The 20,827-nt window shown below is 36.1% G+C and overlaps 1 protein-coding gene across 1 annotated transcript; it reads right to left on the bottom strand.

Moving 5' to 3' along the window:
- Positions 1-11,292: 11,292 nt before the first annotated feature.
- Positions 11,293-19,919, bottom strand: BRL2 (BRI1-like 2). Its single transcript, XM_089433238.1, has 2 exons — positions 17,623-19,919; positions 11,293-13,083 (listed from the first exon to the last, which is right to left on the bottom strand). Exons 1-2 carry the CDS (start codon positions 19,546-19,548, stop codon positions 11,617-11,619), a joined length of 3,393 nt encoding a protein of 1,130 aa, XP_089289364.1. The 5' UTR covers positions 19,549-19,919; the 3' UTR covers positions 11,293-11,616.
- Positions 19,920-20,827: the final 908 nt, after the last annotated feature.

Below are 20,827 nucleotides of genomic sequence, written 5' to 3'. Positions count from 1 at the left end.
GAGTCTGTGTACTCTAGTGGCTTGGGGAATCCAAGTACCACCCTACTAAGCATCATCTGTTATAGGAGACTCAAATTGAGCTCCTCATTGTAAAAACTCTGCTTAAAGACACAATAAAAAAGGCCACCACTGAAAGCTGGACCAAGAGACGTAGCCTAGGAGGATTGGGTGAACTCCTTATTAATTTGTTGTGTTTTTGCATTTGTTTGTTTTGTTTCTCTTACTGTTTTCCAATGCCTATGTATTTCACAATCTTATCGATCCATTGCTTAAAATAACAAAGGCACACCAGCACATGAGTCTGTAATACCTACATTAATTAACTGAGATCATACATAAGTGATTTTCAGATCATTTATGGGCTTCCGCTGTAAAGAGTAGAAGTATATTCTTGTCTCTTGCTTTAGCAAATTGCATTATCTTGTGAATCTACAGGATTTTATACATGGTATCAAAGTTGAGAACAGTATACTAGAGGAGATTTCAAAGTTTTGAGTTTTGGGCCGCGAGTTTGCAGAGAAAATCTGAAAATATTTGTACAAAATCTTCATAAACAAATAGAAGATTTGGATTCTTTGAGAAAAAATACCCAAATTCAAGCAAAAAAAATCGGCCGAATCAAAGTTCAGATGAGGGAGATATCACTGATTTAAAATCAACTCTTTTTCTAGAAAAATTTTGTGGCGGTGGGGCAGATGAATCAAATTGGTGTGCTGGTCAAGAACCTATATGCACTTGAGGTACAAGATGCATGCAAAGCCTTTAGGAGCAAGGAAAAGGTTAGAGACTTGGTGGTTGAGAGGGAGAGTGAATTACCTCTCAACATGCAGTGCAAAAGAAGCCTCAGAAGCAGCTTCAGGAAGTTGTGGAGTAGCCACAACTAGAGAAGTTGGGAGGAGACTGAGTGGCGGCATCAAGTCATGCAGAGACCTCCAGTAGGGGGAATTTTGAGGTAGGTAGGCAGAGGGATCACATGCAACGATACCTCCAGCTGTGAGGTGGGGCGATTTGAAGTGATAGTCCCAAGTGGGTTGAAATTGGGCAGGGTCCATTGAGTGGTTTTATCTCATGGATCGTACCTTGCTATGGGAGCCCAAATTACATAGTAGAGGGAGGAATTAGTGGGATTGATGCAGTCAAATATCAAAGTGACAGAGGCTAGAGCAATCAGATACTGAAGGAGCATAGAGAGGGTTGACAACAAGTGCAGAAAGATAGAGTCAACATAAGCACAGAGTTTTTGGTCGACAGAGACAATAGTAGTCAGAGACTTTGATGACAGAGGCATCATTCTGATTCAGGTTGGATGTCTTTTGTTTTTGGAGTTGCTGGAGCAACAACACTAGAGAGAAGTTTTGCATGAAAAACATTCCAAAGGTTTAGGATCGAGATCGAGTTGAATTCCTTTATTGTTGAGAGGGAGTGTTGAATATAGCAACAAGAAATGATAAAAATAGAATCCAAAAATTCCAATTTAATTTGTCCTTGAATTAAACTAAGAATTAAAATCGACTTTCATTTTTATAACAACTTGTAATAGTTAACTAGAGTGAGTTGACTTAGTTAACTTAGGAATTTTGAGTTAGAAGTCTTTCTGAAGTCATGTATATGTTCTCCCTATATTATAGGGGTCGAGGAGAGTTAAGTATGAGTTGTAATTAGTTAACTCCATTTATTTAGTTAAGTCCAATTAAATTAGTTCCAAACTATTTGAGGAACTAATAGTGAGTTAACAGTCACTTGATGCATTAGTGCACTCAACTAGTGCTACTCTAGTTAATTGAAGATTCCCTCATCAGAAACTTGTGCATGTTGATTCTGAGAAAGACCCAGTTGAGACTAGAGTGCAGGGACAATATACTATTTGTTATAGATTTTTCTGAGTTGCACTGATTGTTCATGTAATTATGAATTGAACTTAGAAGGGATTGCGTAATTATGGATGAGGAATTTCCCTTTAAATACGGGCTAATTCTCTCAAGAATCATGCAAAGAATTAGAAGCTTGGAGGCTTGGAAATTTGGCTAGGTATTGGCCAAAGGAAGTCATCATGCAGAGGATAGGAAATACTTATGCAGGTTAAGCTCAAGGTTGAACAGAGCATATTGTATTTATCCAAATTCTTTAACCAAGGGCGCATTGGAATAGAGACTTGGAGAGCTTGTGAATTGGCTAAGCTTTGGCCTTGAGCTTGCTTATGACTTGGAGATTGAATTTTCTGAGTGATGGGATTGTTCTAGAGAGAACAAGCATTGTAATTTCATCTTGATTTTCCGGATTAATACAAAACAAATATTGGGGTTTTGAGTTGTGGCTTTCCCTGGGTATTTATTTTGTTATGTGCCTTTGATTCTCTTCCTCGATTGATTATTGTTTTCTCGATGTTTATGGGCTTCCACTGTAAAGAGTAGAAGTAGATTCTTGTCTCTTGCTTTATAAAATTGCATTAGCTTGTGAATCTATAGGATTTTCTACAAATATGTCTTTATTTTCATGATTGGCATGTTTCCCTAAAAAAACTAGAAGAATTATCTCAAGTTTTGTTGACTATGGTTAGTGGTCTTTTTTGTTACATAAGGTTCCTTATTCCTTTTTGTAGTAATAATATGACCTATGTTTCTTAAGCCACTTCATGAGGCTATAAAATTATTCAACCTAGCCAACATATGAATATCAAAGTTTTCACTATGATTTATATGTTTCCTTATTTTGATTTTTAGATAAAGTTTTGCGTGAACCATAACTTCTATGTAGTATATGGGTCCTGTTAGCCTCCTGTTGCAACAGGTATTTATCTTTCATGATCGACATTTTTACATGCCAAATATGTCATACTTTGCATGCTGCAATGTTCCATATTTCCTTAAGAGGCCAAAGAAGAGGCCATGAGAGTGTGATAGTCTAAATGCCACTGCTGTATTCCAAATTTTGATGAGTTAATCCATTTTGATGAGTTTTCAGTTAAGGGAAGGCCAAACAGCTTAATCTTGGCAGATTTGTAGATAGGTAGAGAAACAAGGGTGCTCAACAGCTTAATCTGAGCCCCTGGATGCAATAAGTGTAGATTTAGATGGGAGGACAACAAGAAGAAAAGAATGAAAAGCTGGGTTTGCTAGTTCAAGTGCACCCAAACCAAAAAGAAGAGAAAATGCTAGGTGAGTAGGACGGGTAGGTAGCTTTGTGGTTGCAGAATCATGGCTTGTGATCCATTTCATATTTTCAAGTGTCATATCTATTCACATCTCAAGCATGAGGCAGTTTTCCATTTAAAGGAGCTCAAGTGAGGCATGTCTAACTTCCCCTTCTTCCTCTTCCCCAAATCACTCACTAACTTCCCCTAAATAGGTCAAGATCTACTTGACATCTCTTAGTCTCATCATTTTCATATCAGATGCCTTGGTAAAGATCTGCTTTACTCAAGGAATGTCCATACTTCCTCTATGAGTCATTTCCCCCCTTAATAGCCTAAGATCTCATACTTAGCGCTTTTTCTTAGCATTATCATGTTAACTACTAACTTTACTATGTAACTCCCTATCTATCTCCCCTCCCCTTACTATAACAATGTTAATAACTCCCCTATATACTTATCCCCTCCCCCTGGTTGAAAAATAACCATAAGTACACTTGGGAATTGCTAAGTTTGCCTGAAACTTAGCAAGAACCCTCATCTCCCCCCTCAAACCATCTTCCAAATGCATTAGGACTCATTCCTATGCATAAAACCCCCTCCAAAGTGTAAAAAACCTCCATTTACCTTGATTTTGCCTTTTTCAAGGCATAAATCCTTCTTCTCATGCTTTTGGACTCCTTCCAATGCATAAAACCCTTCATCACTCCATAAAACCTCCCAAATGCTTTTGGACTCCTTCCAAAAGCATAGATTTCCCTTCAAATGGACAAAAACCATCCCTTTTGCCTTTCCGATGCCTTATAAACCATTCAAAATGTTAAAGAATACCCCTCCGACTTCACAAAACTCACCATTTTCAAAGAAATCATGGTCCGATTGCATAAAAGCCCCTTTTGGTCCCCCTCCGAAGCGATATTGCTATCGGGAGGAGGCAATCATACATATAAACATGATATAATACTCCTCTGAATGCATGGCCCTCCCTCCGACGCGATATCGTTGTCGGGGGTCGGGCAGTTATGAATGTTGATTGTTTTGCATATGCGATGAGGTCCGGTGCCGATGGGTTTTTGCCGACCGCATATCGGCGATCGGCGTGTCTCAAAGAATCCACACCATATTACAATGCTCTGCCATTTCGCCGATAGAATTATTTGTTTTACATCACATTTGTTTTATATCGCGTGCCATTTATATATATTATCGCATATGTCACCATATCGCATCGCTCCAACAATAAAGCGCCACACCCCTGGTTCCCGCCGATCGTCGATCAGCGATTGATCCAGAGCCGTTAGATCGGGCCCCAGATCAACGGCCCCGATCGTATCACAACGCCCCCATATATGGCTCCGACTGGCGGAGCCGAAATAAAAAAAAATGCGGCATATATAGTTTTCGGGTCCGCGGGCTGTATCGCTCATCGTAGGTTTGTGTTACTGGACCCGCCGATCGCCGATTTAGCGCCGGCCGTTGGATCGGCCCACGCCAGATCCAATGGCCACGATTTAATATTTTGAACAGTGCCCGCCAGTGCTAAAATTTCAATGAATTTTCATGTTTTCAGGCTTTCCGCCTGTTTTAAAGGGAAAAGGGCATTTGTTGGAGTTTGTTCATGCGGTGCCCGCGCCCGCCCAATTGCAAAGGAACGATGCTTTCCTTAGCTTTTTTGAAATCGCTCCAGGTCAAAACACATCCAAATGCAGGGATTTCTCTTCGGCGTACCTCCAGAGCCCCTTTTTCCTCAGTTTTTGCAGCATTTTATCAGTTTTGAAGCATTTTTGGATCGGCAAGGGCCGATAACAGCTCTTAAGGCAACAGAGGGCCGAACAGCAGCCATAAAGTGTCGATGGGATAGTTTAGAGCATTCAGAGGCCAAGAAGGGACCAGGTGCATGCCAAAGCATACCAAGGAAGCAGAAAAGAGTATCAGTGAAGCATTTTCAAAGCAAATGAAGTCATAAAGGCCCCCCATCAAAGTCAATAAGGCAGTTTTGAGCCATAAAGGCTCACTAGATCGCAGTTATGATCTTTAAAGCCACTTAAGGCAGCAAAACTACCTTAAAGAGGCAGTTCAAGTATTTCTAGGCCCAGATATCGCAGAAGCAGTGTATGAAGACACATAGGAGCAGTGCTGCAAGTCCCAAGGCGCAGTTATGGCAAAATTGCCAGCGCATTGCAACAAAGGACCAATATTTATTCATTCTTGTGGTTGTTGCCTCCTGCGCAGCTGATAGATATTTTTTACATTTATTTTCAACAGTTGTTAGGTTAGAAGGATTTATTTCTTCAGATCTGTCTCAGATCTATTGTTGTAGATTTTTTCAGATATTTTCTCTATTTATACTACCCTTTGTATTGCGAAAAGGGTTGGTTGGTTGTATCTTTCATTCCAAGACTTGCGTTGTATATGTTGAGAGCTTCTGTAATCAAAGATTGCTGGAATGTTTGCATCTGAAATGGCAGGTTGTGCTTTCAATGGTTGAAGAGCTTGATATGGAATTCTCATGCTTGCTCATGGTCCAATAAGTCTTTGCTCCCTCTGTTTATTAGTTTATATGTATCTGTATCATCTATATATCATAATCTAAGTTGCAGGAAGAAGGAATAGATCAGAATTGGCTTTCATGCCCTCTGTGCTCAATTCTTGTAACTTTTCTATGTTTTCCTCTGAATTAGTGATGAATATGCATGCTTAATTGATCATGTTTAAGCTATTTCTCATTTCTGAATGCTATTTAGGAATCCTTCATTGCTCCTACATAGTCTTCATTCACTTTCCCTCTTTGGCTGGATGAGAGATCCTTAATTGCCTCTCATCCCCTGACCTCCATTTCATCCTTGTTCCAGCATTAATCATTGTGCCATGTGTACCTATCTTGCTCCATATTCCCCTCTTCTGCCAAAGAAAACACACCCTTCAGTTCACATTCATTGACTCCATGCCCAATGGTTTGAACTTCTTACACTTTGCATGCCAACTATGCTTGAATAGATCAACCATCCCACCAAACTCAAACAAAACCCATGTGCATCATATCTAGCCTAAAATCATCCCTTAAACAAAGCTAAATCCTAAAGAGAGAGCCCTCTCTGACTGCTGGTAGGCTAGGACCTGCAATCCAAAGATTGGTTTGTGGTTACCTCGGCCGTATTCCCTTAGGAGTCAAAGGGAACAATCTGATTGATAACAGGTCCAATGGTTATTGGTATTCTATTGCTTGTGGACCTTGTTATAGCATTAGCATATATGTGTTTTGAATGTGTTCATATATCCCTATATGTGAAATGCCATTATTCTATCATCTTATTCGTCGTCATTATTGAACTTTGATTAATATTTCATTTGTTATTATGGTTTTGTCCATATCAAATTTAATTACACTGCCTATGGTTCTATGTGCAATTAAATCTAGTACCTAATTTTCTCAATGCATCATATGGTGAAATCACATGTGGCGATGGTAGGTAGATCCGATGAGATTTGTTTTCATTAAAATATTTTTTATTTTTGGTGACATGGCACAATATATCTGAGTTGTTAACTATGGTTTTTACAACTACTTGCATTATTCATCGTTATCATGACTCAAATTTTCAAGTCATAGTACTGTGCTAGCTATCATAGTAATTATTTGGTAAACTTGTCCCGCCAGACATCCAATTCATGCCATAGGGTGTTTTTCCCCACATTCAATGCATTCCATTTCTCTGTTTGGGCTTTGCATGTCGCTCTATAACCAGTTAGGGTTTCGAACCTTCGTCAAACTCTTTTACTTATTTTCAGGTTGAATCCTTGCCAAAGTTCTATCAAGCTTCTAGCCATGCCCCCCATAATCATAACTGAGTAAATTGGGAGCAATATCATCAAGACATATGATGAACATTTGGCTCTCTTTCAGTAGGTTGGATGGTGGGATTTCAGCCAACTCTTTCATGGTTTTAATGAAGGAGTAGTGAAGGCCTTCACCTCTAACTTTAATGGAAAGAGGATAAATGTCAACGAATTTGATATTTTCGTGGATGTTAATTTTATAGATGAAGTGACCCATCTTCCTACAGAGGGTGAGAACTGGTTGAAGAACTACCCTGTGTGAAATACCTTGGAAGAATTTCCTAGTAAGCAACAATTACACATACAATGTTAAAGGTATGTCAGTTTCTTTCCTCAAACCTAAATGACAAGATATGTTGTTTTTTCTGCATCGATACATAACATGTGAAGGGTGTTATGGGTTAGCGTTTATTTACCATTTTCACCTGCTCATGGTATTTTTGGGGTATAAACTGAACCTTTCATATTATTTATACAATTTTTTTCCCAAAATGGCAAAGGTGTATTAGGTTGAACATAAAAGCCCTGACAGGTCTCTATTCCATCACAACTTTATCTGCTTTCTTGTGAAGTGTCATTCAGCCAAATTTGGTAATGTTTGGGATGCTTTCGTCCTTTGCAATGGTTAATATGAAAAACCCCAAGTTTCTCAAAAACTGAGCCTTGCACCTAGGATTTCGCACAATCCTCTACCAGTCAACCCAATTCCATCTGATTCTTGCATTATCGATGAAAATGGCTCCAATGATTCATTCCATGCAAATCAATCATATTTTTCTAATGGTAATGGGATCAAAAGCCTTGAAACTATACCTATTTGTGTCACCAGGAGTATGGTTAAGAATATTGAGTTCCATCATGTGGAATTGGAACCATAATTGAAGGAAAAATACAAGCTAAAACCCTCGAACGTAGCCCTCAATTTAAACCTGCAAAGCAAAAGGAAGTTAGTCAGCGTGAGTATAATCCTCAATCTAAAGTGAAAGTCAAACAAATTGAAAGGAAAATATCAAGAGCTCGGTGTAACAGAAGAAAGAACATCCCAGTAAAGGAGGTTTTTTGTCGATCTAGAAATTCCCACTGAGCCTTCACCAAAGAAAAATAAGCCTTAGACTAAGGGTAATTTTGGTTTTGTTAGTGGTGATAAATCTATGCATGATGGCAATAGTAACTCAGAAAAGACTCATAAGAGCAATCCTGGCTCTGATCCATCCATAGTCGATATGTATTGGCACCAACAGTTTCTCGTTATAGTGCCTCACCTAGAGCATCATATTAATCAATTGCTATAACAAAACAATTAACTTAAAGCCCTAAATCATTTAAGGGAAAATCAAAACAAACAAAAATTTACAAAATTTGAGGTGAAAATACAGTCAAGAGATATGCATATAATCACTAAATCATCAAATGTCAAAGTTATCTCTTTAGATTAAAATCCTGCTAAATAAAAGGTTTTATGTTTATCTAAGTTTCAGGGTCAAGGCTTTTAAGGTATGTTTTCGTTTTCATTTTGTTTACTAAATTTAAAAGACCGCTACATAATATTGATTTTGTAGTAGCGATGCTTTCGTATCAATATAAGTCGTTAATATCATTTTCCTTATTAGTTTATAGGTTGTTCCTATTCGCCCAATGATGATCTCAGTTTCAACAAAAGTGGTTATTTTGGATGCCATTCAACTATCTCAAATTACGCGTGGATGATTTGTTAGATTTTTGTCTATTTATTTTTAGTTAAGATTCAATCGACAGGTCAAAAACAATAGACTGTAACTTTTGTAAAAATAGTTTTAATTTTGCAAACATAGTTAGGCTTTTGGGCCAAAATATAAACCTTTAGTTTGAATAGTGAAAGGGGGGAGAGAGAACTGAAAGGAAATGTTGGATAAATATATAGTGACTGTGGAGTTATTTGGAAATATTTTTGTGTAAGCGTGTTGATTTGCTTTGATTCAATCAAGTAATACTTATAGCAATTTTATTTTCCATAGTCACTTTTCTTTCATCGTATTCTTAATTTTCTGTAATTTGATTTCTAAAAATTATGAAGATAGTATTTTGTCTATCTGTGACTTGGATCTATGAACAAACAATGAATTATCACATTTATTTTTGTTTGTGTTAGTTCAATTTTATTTGTTTGTATTTGATCATAGTTGTCTTTTGGTGACTTGTGTCCTAAGGATGACATTGGTCCAAACAATGTTACAGTCCAGGTTCTTGTGAATTTCTTCCAAGGATTTAGATTGTTAAGAATTTATATGAATTGAGTTAATACCTACAATTTCTTATGTGTGATTCTATTTTGTTAGTGAATAATTGAAAGATAGTTTAATTTACAAATATTGCTACAGTTATCTTCCAATTTACATCAGTCGAGAAGTAGTAATTAGATAGCATTAGTTATTTTCTACATATATGTTTTTTTCTTGATGTGAATCATTCAAACGAACACTAATTATTTTGTGTTAGTTTAAAAGATATGAAGCTTACATTTTTTTTGTTCTTTGTCTTTTACTTATTTGCATTAAGGATTATTGTTAATTTTAATTTATAATTGCATATATAAATTAAAATTAGTTTGCATTTCATAATATTGCAGTAGATATAAATACATTTTTCTTTGGAACAGTTACTTTAAGTTTTCGTTGTTTTATATGTATTATAATTCTTGTATCTTTTGTAGAGTATTTATTGTATTTTAATCAATAATGGTAATATGATTTCTATATCATATCATTTACTGGTAGTTTTAGGTGTATTAACAATAGTTTAGATTTCATATCCATATAACATTAGTTAATCTTAGAATTCTCAGAGTTCTCTTCTTCACAAAAGGAAAGATCTGAAGGCCAATGGGGCCTTAAAACCCATAGGGAGTGACCATCCCAAATGGTTTGGGTTATTTAAAGAGCCACGGTTCATCCCCTTTATTGACTAAGATCCAAAAGCCCACGTCAACAAGTCATAAGTGCAATTTCTTCTCAAATAATGTGGAAATTATCTCCAAACAGACCAATTAAAAGAGAATTGTATACCTTTCCATGTGGCACATCTATGAGATGTCCAAATGTTCATAAATAGCCCCAAATTTTCCTTGAAAAGTGTGATTAATGCCTCGATATATGCGGAGTTCCTTGAACAACGTGAACTGCTTTGGGAAACATGAAAATAACCAAATGTCAAAATTCAACCAACCCATCAAGTGGTACTACTCCATGTTAGCAATCTACCATGCTCATAAAAATGCAAGTGAAAATGCAAAAGTTTTACTATAGGTACTCTGCTAAAAGGAGGGGTAACAAGTCCTTTATATCACTATTTGCATATGATACCAAATAAAGGTGTAGCACTAGTCAAATGAGAAAATATGCAATATGAATTTGAAAATGCATTATTTTGGTGCCAACTTGAATTGTTATTTGGTAAGTATTTTCTCAAAAAGATTATAGTATAAGTAATGATATACAACTTGAGTAGGCCTAATGGTTAACAGCATGTGTTTCATCCTAAGAGGTCATAGGTTCAAAACCAGAGGGGAGTAGAGTATGTATGCCTTTGTAGACTTAGCAATCAAATCACTGCGTGAAGGTGGGTCCCTTGTCACACAAACAAGGGGGTCTCATACACCAATCTGGTGTCTCCCTTGTCCCACAAACCGGTCTCATAAGGTGGGTCCCTTGTCACACAAACAAGGGTGTCTCATATACCAATCTGGTGTCTCGTCCCACAAACCGGTCTCACACACCAATTTGGTGCCTGCCTTGGTCGTGACCTCACCTCCCTTGTCCCACAAACAAGGGGGTCTCATACACCAATCTATTAAATATCCTTGAGGGATCTAAAAAAAATTAACCCTCAAATATTTTGGTATATTTTGATACTTAAAAATATGGAGTTGAGACCAATTTAAGTTGGGTTATTTTATTATTATGTTACATTTTATTATTATAATTTTTAAATATTTGCTTGCTAAATGGCACCAGATACACCCTACTACAAGAAACCTCATAATATATTCCTGCAAGGTGGTGTTTGCAAATTCAGTGAAAGTTGTAGTATGGGAGGGAGGGAAATACTTGAAAGTGAAGAGCATTGCTTGGTGCAGTTTCATGAATTAATTACATTAAAATAATATTTAAAAAAAATTAATATAACTTATTTTATTTGTTTATTTGTTTAATGCATTCATTAATTTTAGATATATGAGAGTTTATATCTCATTTTAACTCAAATTGAACAACACATTCATCCATCCTCCTCTGCCGCTCTGTTAGAATACGCCTGACTTTTCTCTCCATGTCAAGGAGAAAAGACTTTATTTGCTTTCTTCCGTCAGAAAAAAACTTTATTGGATTCCTAGAATGGTTATATACAAATATGATCTTGTCAGGAAGGAATAGACCTCCAGGAAATCAAGTTAACTTCTTTCGTTTAACCTAAACAGATCCACCAACAATGTAAAAATAAAATCCAGCACTGAAGCCAGTGCCAATAATACTGTGACCCCTAACATTTCTAGCTGCAATTACAAATATACAAACAACCTGAATAAACAGGGACATTACAATTATATGAGACTCAGTTAAATACTTTTAGTGCCTCTCAAACAGTGGAGAACAAGAAGGAGAAAGCAACATATAAGCTCACCCTCCACCTCCACTAGTAGTTTGAACATGAAACTCTTTGAACATGGAGACTACTTGAAGCATGCTAGGCCTTCTGGAGGGAAAATCTTCCAGGCATTGCATCGTAATTTGGAGATAGCGTATAAACTCAGAATCTGGACCCATGTCCTTCAAGTCTGGATCTATGACTTCCATGGCCTTTCCTTGATTGAGATGGAGCTTCACCCACCCAACCAGATTGCTGTCTCCAAATTCTTCCTTGTCAGTAGGCCTCTTTCTAGTAAGTATTTCAAGCAAAAGGACTCCAAATGAGTAAACATCCCCTTTTGCAGTACATCTGAAGCTCTGGTAATATTCAGGAGGGACATAACCAGGAGTCCCAGCCAGAGTGCTCACACTCAAGTGGGTGTCCAGTGCACTGATGAGCCTTGCCATTCCAAAGTCCGAAACTCTGGCTTCCATGTTTCTATCAAGAAGTACATTGCTGGATTTCATGTCCCTGTGAATTATGTGAGGAATGCAATTATGGTGTAGGAATGCTAAACCCCTTGCAGCTCCTTTGGCAATCTGTTTTCTCACTTCCCAGGTGAGCCGGGTCTTAAATCCACCCTTTTCCCCGTGAAGCATGTCTTCCAGGCTCCCGAATTGCATATATTCATAGACCAAGAGCCTCTCCTCCCCAACTTTGCAGTAGCCCAACAGGGGCACCAGGTTCCTGTGCTTGATCTTGCCTAGGGTCTCCATTTCTGCCATGAATTCTCTATCCCCTTGGCAGCTCAGGCGGATGAGTTTCTTGATCGCCACATTGGATCCATCTTTCAGAGTGGCCTTGAAAACTTCCCCAAAGCCCCCACATCCTATCAGGCTCTCTGCACAGAACCCATTGGTGGCCTCTATGAGTTGGGAGAAGGTGAGTTTTCTCAATGGGCGCTCAAATGTGGCCACATTGATGCTCAGAGGTTCTTTCTCCTTGCCAATCTTCCATGTCGTTGCATTGCAGGAGGTGTGCAAGCTATTGAGAATGGCGGCGGCTTCTACTTCCCTGCGCTTAATTCGCACTGTAATTGTCCAGACAATCAAGAGGCAGACAAAAGCCATGGAAATCAAAATGCCCAGAACAATGCTATTAGCCCAGGATGCAGCAAGAGGTCTCTTATTCCCAGTGTCATCATCGTCCATTATATTGCGGGTGTTGTTATCTGCCGGGTAGCCAGAAGAACATGGGGCGAGTGGAACATCACAGAGACCAGGATTATTTGCGTATTGAGATGCCGGGAGAGTGCTGAGCTGACCCCTGGAAGGAATGGGTCCGATCAGATCATTGTTTGAAAGATCAATCTGTACGAGGAATGTCAGATTCGAAAAGGATTCAGGAATTCTTCCCTGAAGCCTGTTGTGTGAAGCATCTAATACGCCCAAGTTTCTGAGTTTCCCAAGAGAAGCAGGTAGGGAGCCCGTGAGGTTATTATGGGCCAGTTCAAGCACCTGCAGTAAAGATCAAAATGAATCGACACACATAGATGAAGATAATAGGTCCGAGAAAATAAATATTAAATAATTCGTATTATTAATTAAGATGTTTAATTAAGTATCGATAAATATATGAGAATGTTCACTAATTTTAAAATATAAATAATATTGAAAATTATTGCCCCAATGATGTCTATTGGTGGGTTTTCTCCCACATGAGGGTTTGTGGTTTTTATTATATTTTGTGCCTTGCATATTCTCTGGTCAATTCATCGATTATGACAGGTAGTGGACACAAAGTTAAAAGTCATTTGAATATTGTATGTTGCATAGGAAGGTATAAAAGGACTCAACAAGAGAATTCGATCAGATTAGATCTCAGGAAAAAATTCACATTCATCCATTATGAATGATAGGAAAAAAATTCACATTCATCGATTATGAATGGTAGCGGACGCAAAGTTAAAAGTCATTTGAATATTGTATGTTGCATAAGAAGATACAAAAGGACTCAACAAGAGAATTCGATCAGATTAGAGCTGAGGAAAAAATTCACATTGACGACAACATTCTAGCTAGAAGATCAGCCAAGATATTGGGGATGTTTGGAGATTGTGTCGGATAATTTCATGCTTGCAATATTATATTTTTTTTTGTCTTCTCATGTTAATGTGTGTCAAGGTCTTGCATAGCATCAGTGTTTTTATAAACTTCTATTTATAAGATGCTCTAATTAAACAAGGTCTTACCAACTTTAAAGCTTGAATTTATGTTAATACTGGTTTAGTTTTCCCATATAATTTTCATTTGAGCTAATACAAAATATATAATAAAATATTTTTTATAATAAAAAAAATAATTTTTTATATTTTTTTATGATTTTATGAACATTTTAAAATTAAATAGAAATATATAAATTAGTTGAATTTTAAAAACTAAATTAAATCAATAATAATAGAAATTAATTTACATAGTAGAAAATTAATTTTATATAGTTTTTATGAATATTTTAAAATTAAATAGAAATATATAAATTAGTTGATTTTTTAGTCAATAATAATTTAAGTGTATTTTCAATTAATTTACATTAAATTATATATTTATATAATTAATTAAGAAAACTCACCCTATTCAGATTAATCATTATATATCTGTAATTTTTAAAATATATATGGTTTTTCTCTAAAGATATTAAATGTAATAGGGTGTCTCTTATTCCCTATCTTTTTAGCATTTATATCGATAAGCTAGAGGTGTGTCTGGGACGTGTGTGGAAACTGTAGGTTGCAAGGAAACTGAGCTTGTTGGTATGATCATTACTCTTCTGCTTTATGTTGATGATATCATTCTTCTTGCAAAAAGGCATGATGACTTAGACAAACAGCTTAAGACTCAACTGTCCATGTCTACTGCTCCAAGATGGGTATGACAGTTAATACTGACAAAACTAAAGTCACGATCATTAAATCCAAAAAGATCACCCATCTTAGTTTCGCCTATGATAACCATTGCTTAGAGCAGGTTTCTTCTTATAAATATTTGGGTATTGACTTTCATCATCAACTCAACTGGAATTACAACATCGAGAAAAGGATTATTGGACACCGGAAAGCTTATTATGAGCTTGAAAACGATTGTAAGTTGGTCAATCTTTGAATTTGGAGTAAGAAAATGTTCCTCTTTGAGACTCTGGTCACACCTGTTGTCTTATACAGATGTGAAGTTTGGGGTTGTAGTATATCCAGAGAATCATGGAGAAAAATTGAGATGATTCAAAAGAAATTCACAACCTACAACCTCAAGATCTAGGGAAATACTCCCTATCCTATCCTCTTGATAAAAGTTGGCTTGTCCCCCATTGAAAGTACGTCTATGCTTAGATATCTGATGTATAAGAAGAAGCTTTACAACATGGAATCCAAGAGGCTCCCAAAGATTGCTTCTAACTTTAGTCAAAACCGTCACCTTCGCCTCAAGCACGGGTGACATAAGGATGCCCAGACTTGGCTCAACCATTGGGGGATTAAGGAGGAGATCATCATGGTAAGCAAGGATAGTGTTAAAGATATTATTACCTCCAATTTTAAGGACAGGTTGTGGGATGGTAAAAGGAAGCTAAAATACTATAAGGAGGTGATCAACCCCACCCTCGATAATCAGAATTATCTCTCTGTGTTGACCAACACTAAGAAAAAAATGAACATTGTTAGGATAAGAACTAATTCTCATGAGCTTCGAAGTGAAATTGGGCGATGATCTACTCCTAAGATTCCTTGGGACAATAGAATCTGTCAGATTTGCGATACTAAGATGATGGAAGATGAAAAACATTTCCTTTTAGAGTGCCCGGCTCTTACTCACATCTACTCTCAATTCCCTAACATTTGCCACACTTCCAATCATCTTGACTTATTAATTCAACCCTATAGTGATTTTTGGAGCTCTTCTTTCCCTTCTTTTTCATCATAGAAACAAGATTTTGAAGAATCTAAATTAGATTCTTTTTCTTTTCTTGAGGTTTGATAAAGTGCATTGGTCGTAGAGGAGGTTAATCATTATCATCATCATCATCATTCATCATTTATATTATGTAATGAAGACATAATAATTTAAATAGATTGATTTGTTTAAAATATAATAGAAAATTGAAAAAATTTCTATTAAATTTTTCAATATTTATATAGAGAGATGTGACAACTTACGAGATATCTAGTATCATATTTCCATGATGGTTTACAATTATTATTGTGTATGACACTGGTAAATCAAAGAAGTTTGAACTTCCAATATCGTGATAGATAACATTTCATTCCTACAAAACTAACCAAGTAAACTATCACTAAAATTTATATAATTAGTTTTTTTTGAAATAAATAAAAATATTTAATTTTACTTTATAATTTTTTATTTGTAAAAACATAGTATAAGGCTAAGAAAGCGATATTTATATGGTGTAAATAATTTCAAATAAATTATTTTATTTTATAATGTGCAACAAAAATTTAATATGTTATAAGAGTATTATAAATTACTGTCAAAGTATTATTAATTACACAAAATTTTATAAAAATAGTGGAAAATTGAAAAATAAATATATTTTATCTTATTTATAATTTTTTTAATATATATATATAAAAGCATGCTGTAAATTAATGCCATGACACAATTTTTTTATAAAAAGTGGAAGGTTGAAGAATAAACATGTTCATACACAAATAATCAAAATTTAAAAAAAATGAAAAACAAAATAATTTGATAATTGATTTATTTTTATAAATAGTTAACAAAATAATTTGATAATTGATTTATTTTTAAAAATAGTTAATAAAATTTAATATAAGGAAAAAATATTAAATTAATAGAGTAAACAATTTCCAAATTTATAATTATGTTTTTAAATTAAAAAATTATTATAATTCATATAATTATATATAAGCAATGATTTTAAAATTATGATAAAAGTTTATTATAATTACAATAGATATAATATATTATTGAAACAAAAAATATTTATAGATGAAATAGATTTTTTATTTGGCAAAACAATTTCAAGAAAATGTTTTTTAATGTTTAAAATGTATTTTTTGAATGTATAAATAGATTCAATACTCTAAAAATTCTATAAAATATTTAAATTATACAAATTAAACAACTTAAATTCAAATTTTTTTTTAAATATCAAAAATAATATTTCGTCAATAAACTAGACTACACTTAATTCAAATGCTTAAAACAAAATATGATTTTTTTTTTTTATATTAATATGATAAGGTTCCGCATCACAAACAAACAAATAACTGAAAAAATAATTTTTTTTTATAGGTAAGCACCCATAGAAGATTTGAACTAGTAACCTATAGCAAGTACTTTAACTATATACCCATTCACTATCAATCCAAAACCTGATAAGCAACTGAAAAATAAAATTAATTCAATGATCATACAGAGTTTTTCCTTAATCACAACATCCAGTATTGAAAAATGAAAACTCGCGTTCTTTACATTAAGTGATATTGACTGCAGAATATGAAAGAGTAGAGTATACGTCTTCTACTGAAAAGTTGACAGTATGCGTCCTTTACCGAACAGAGCGTAAACAGATTTATTCAATTATGAAATGATTTGAAAATTTTAATTTAATTACATATTATATTTATAATTATAAATAATGATATAAATGTTTTGAATTAAAAAAAAAAGAGTTATAACTAAAATATTAGGGAAACTAATTTGATATATTAATGTGTATTAGGGAAACTAATTTGGTGTATTAATGTGTTTTGGAAAAAGAAAGAACAACATATTTCATATTAATCAGCTTCCCAGGCAGTACTTTACATTTTCTCTTTCGCATGTTTAATGGTTCGTAATATAAAATAGTTAATTATGGAATTTATTTTAATGGTAGATTCTAATAGTATTTGGAGATTCAAAATATCTTCACTCTCGTCATTCAAATTGGGAAATATTTCTAAAATTTATTATATTCCTAAACTTACTATATCATCAAATTAAAATGTTTTGAAGAGGAAAAAAAAAAGTGAGATAAAATACCTGTAAGGCAGTCAGGTTGCCGAATTCGGAAGGAATGTTGCCCCTGAGGTCGTTGTAGGAGAGATCAAGGTACTCCAGACTCTCATAGTGAGTCCACTCTTTCAAAGCACCACCCGAATACATCCTCGTGAAATCACAGCTCTTCAATGTCGAAACTTGCTGAAGACGCTCCGCCCTTATTCCCGCGAATTCCAGCAACCCGCCTACGCCTTTGCACGAATTCCCGGTGTTTCGAACAAACACCAGTGTGTTACCAGACAGTATCCCATTAAGCGCCTGAGCTCCGGGCAGCCGTCCCAAACGCGGAGGAATCGGGCCGCTCAGCCGATTGCTGTTCAAGTCCAGCCATAGTAGACTGGTGCAGTTGCCCAGCTCGGTGGGAATTTTGCCTCCGAGACTGTTATTCGCGAGCTGCAGAATGGCCAGTCTGCTCAGCCTGCCAAACTCCCTGGGAATCCTTCCAGTGATCTTGTTGCTCGTCAGAGAAATCCATTCTAAATTACTGCAATCTGCAAGTTTTTCTGGTATCTCCCCTGTTAGAAAATTGTTGTTCAGGATCAGATTCTTGAGCTGGCTGCACCCACCGAGCTCATGAGGGATCCTGCCCTCCAACCCATTGAACCACAGCATCAAATGTTCCAGATTCTTCAGCCGGCCGAGCTCGGGAGGAATCTGGCCTTTCAAAAAATTGAGACTCAGGTCTATTGTTTTCAGCCTGGTGCATTGAGCTAATGTAACAGGGATTTGCCCTGTTATGAGGTTATCTGGGAGCCTAAGCTCTTCTAGAGCAGATGCACCCGGGCAAATTGTAAGCGGCAATGTTCCGGACAATCTGTTGGAACTCAAGTCTGCAACTCTCAAATTCTTGCAGCTTGAGATCGATGGCGGGAAGGGTCCTGTAATGTAGTTATTACTGAGAAGCAACTTGTCAAGGGCATGGAGATTTCCTAGAATCGAATCTGGGAAGAGCCCGGAAATATTATTGTTCTGTAGATTCAGAATCTGCAAGGAAGAACATGTGGAGAACGATGAGGGGAAGGGGCCGGAGAGATTGTTGGAGGAAAGCAGAAGCTGTTCTAGCGATTGACAGCAATTCCCAAGCTCGGGGGGAATTGAACCCCCGAAGTGATTGTGGGAAATGTCCAGCCTCCGGAGATTTGTAAGTTCACCCAGAGATCTAGGGATGGTACCCTCGAATTCATTCGACGAGAAATTCAGACTCTGCAATGCAATGCATTTGGAGAACGAGGGCGGGATCTCTCCTACCAGATGGTTCGAGGACAGGTCTATAGATACCAGATTATGGTAGGCAGAGAGATTCAGATCGAAAAAAGATATTGGCCCGGAAAAATTGTTGAATGAGAGATCTAGGATCTGGAGTTGCGCCTGAGAGCTCAAGAAATTTGCAGGCAGAGTGCCGGATAAGTTATTGCGAGACAAATTCACAAAGGTGAATTGATGGGATTCCAAGAATTGTTCAGGAATGGGGCCTGTGAGGCCATTGGAGGAGATATCTATTTGCTCTAAGGTAAAGGGTAACTGGGTCAGAGACGAAGCATTACCAGAAAATGCATTGCCTGGGAGTTTCAATACCCGGAGCTTATCAAGGCTGGCTATGGCAGACGTGGGTAGAACCCCAACTAAGCCCGCTCCGGTCAAATCCAACTCTGTTACTCTCCCATCTACACAAGTCACACCATGCCAGAAGCTGCAAGTCTCGTGCATTAAATCCCATCCATCCAGGATCCCGCCCGGGTCCTTTTCTACTAATTTCTTCAACCTTATCAACGCTGCCGCGTCGGTTTGCTTGCTGGAAGCCAGCGGCAAGGAACGAGACCCTAAGGAAGCCAATGTGAGATTCAAGAAAATGGACAACAGAAGAAAAAATTGGGAACCAGTAATCCTATGAAGGGCTTTTGGATCCATGGAAAAAATCTCTAAACTCTGCGAGTCTATCGATAGATTGCTACTCAGCTTTGGGTATATTGTGATGATCAAAAATCCTGCTTTTCATTATCCTCGAAATTCCAATCTCTCAAAGCAAAAAAGAGAAGGCCGAGATGAATGCAGGTTGGCAGAGCGGAATACGTTCAGAGGAACCAGATACTTATACCCCATTCTGAGCATCAAACTGTTGACAATGGCATCGGCCGCAGCAGTACTGCGGAGCTTTTGACATTTGTGGATGCTTATGAGAAAGGACGACGAGGCGCGGCAGGAGATTATCCCGGGCCCGCCCATTGACGAGGTACATGCGCTCTGTGGGTCAAGGAACAACTTTGTTGGAGCGCGTACCTGGCTACCGTAGCATATCCTCGGTTGCAGAAGAATGAGGCCGTAGTTTAATTGTTCTAAGTCATATTTGTTCTATTAAATTTGTTAGAATCATAAAAGCAAAAATTTATTGAAAATTTTGAATTTAGTTATATATTTAAATATGATTTTTTAAAAACATAAAATATTAAATTTATTTATATATTTAAAAATAATATAAAAATAAAAATATATTAAAAATAAATAAACTCTGCATAATTCAATAGCAATGGCTAACGAGTTTGCTAGAGGGTATTAAATGTTCGCTTAGCTGCATACTCCTTAAACCGATAACACAAGCGAGTACTGACTAGATAAATAAAAAATAACGGCGGTGTGTTATAGGTTTAAGGAGTATGCACCTAAACAGAGATTTAATGCCCTATGACAAGCTCATTAACCATTGCCCAATTCAACTACTTCAAAAATATCTTAAAATAATAAATGGCAAGCTCATTAACCATTGCCCAATTCAACTACTTCAAAAATATTTTAAAATAATAAACAACATGAAAACAAAAATATAATTAAACCAATTATTGTTTCACCTAAATTTCAATTAAAAAACTGCAAAACATCACATAATTAGACACTACCAAAAATATGACTATCCCACCATAATCTTCAGTTTGAAAGTATCAAATATCTCCTATTATATATTAATCCCATATAGTATTAATCATTAATATAATATATTAATATTATTAGTAATCGTTAATATAATATATTATTATTATTAGTGGCGTCTTAGCTTCAATTTATATAATATTAATCACTTTAACTTTATTTTAAATGGAATTGCAAGTTGTCTATAATTAAATATGGAAAATAAATAATTATATTATATATATGTCACAACATGTAATAAAGAGAAAACGGGGCATATAATGAA

This window comes from Pinus tabuliformis, chromosome 6 (assembly GCF_031772625.1).
Source record: "Pinus tabuliformis cultivar Carrire ecotype Pingquan chromosome 6, CPIR1, whole genome shotgun sequence".
NCBI classification, from domain to species: Eukaryota; Viridiplantae; Streptophyta; class Pinopsida; order Pinales; family Pinaceae; genus Pinus; species Pinus tabuliformis.
This window is presented reverse-complemented; position numbering and strand designations above follow the sequence as displayed.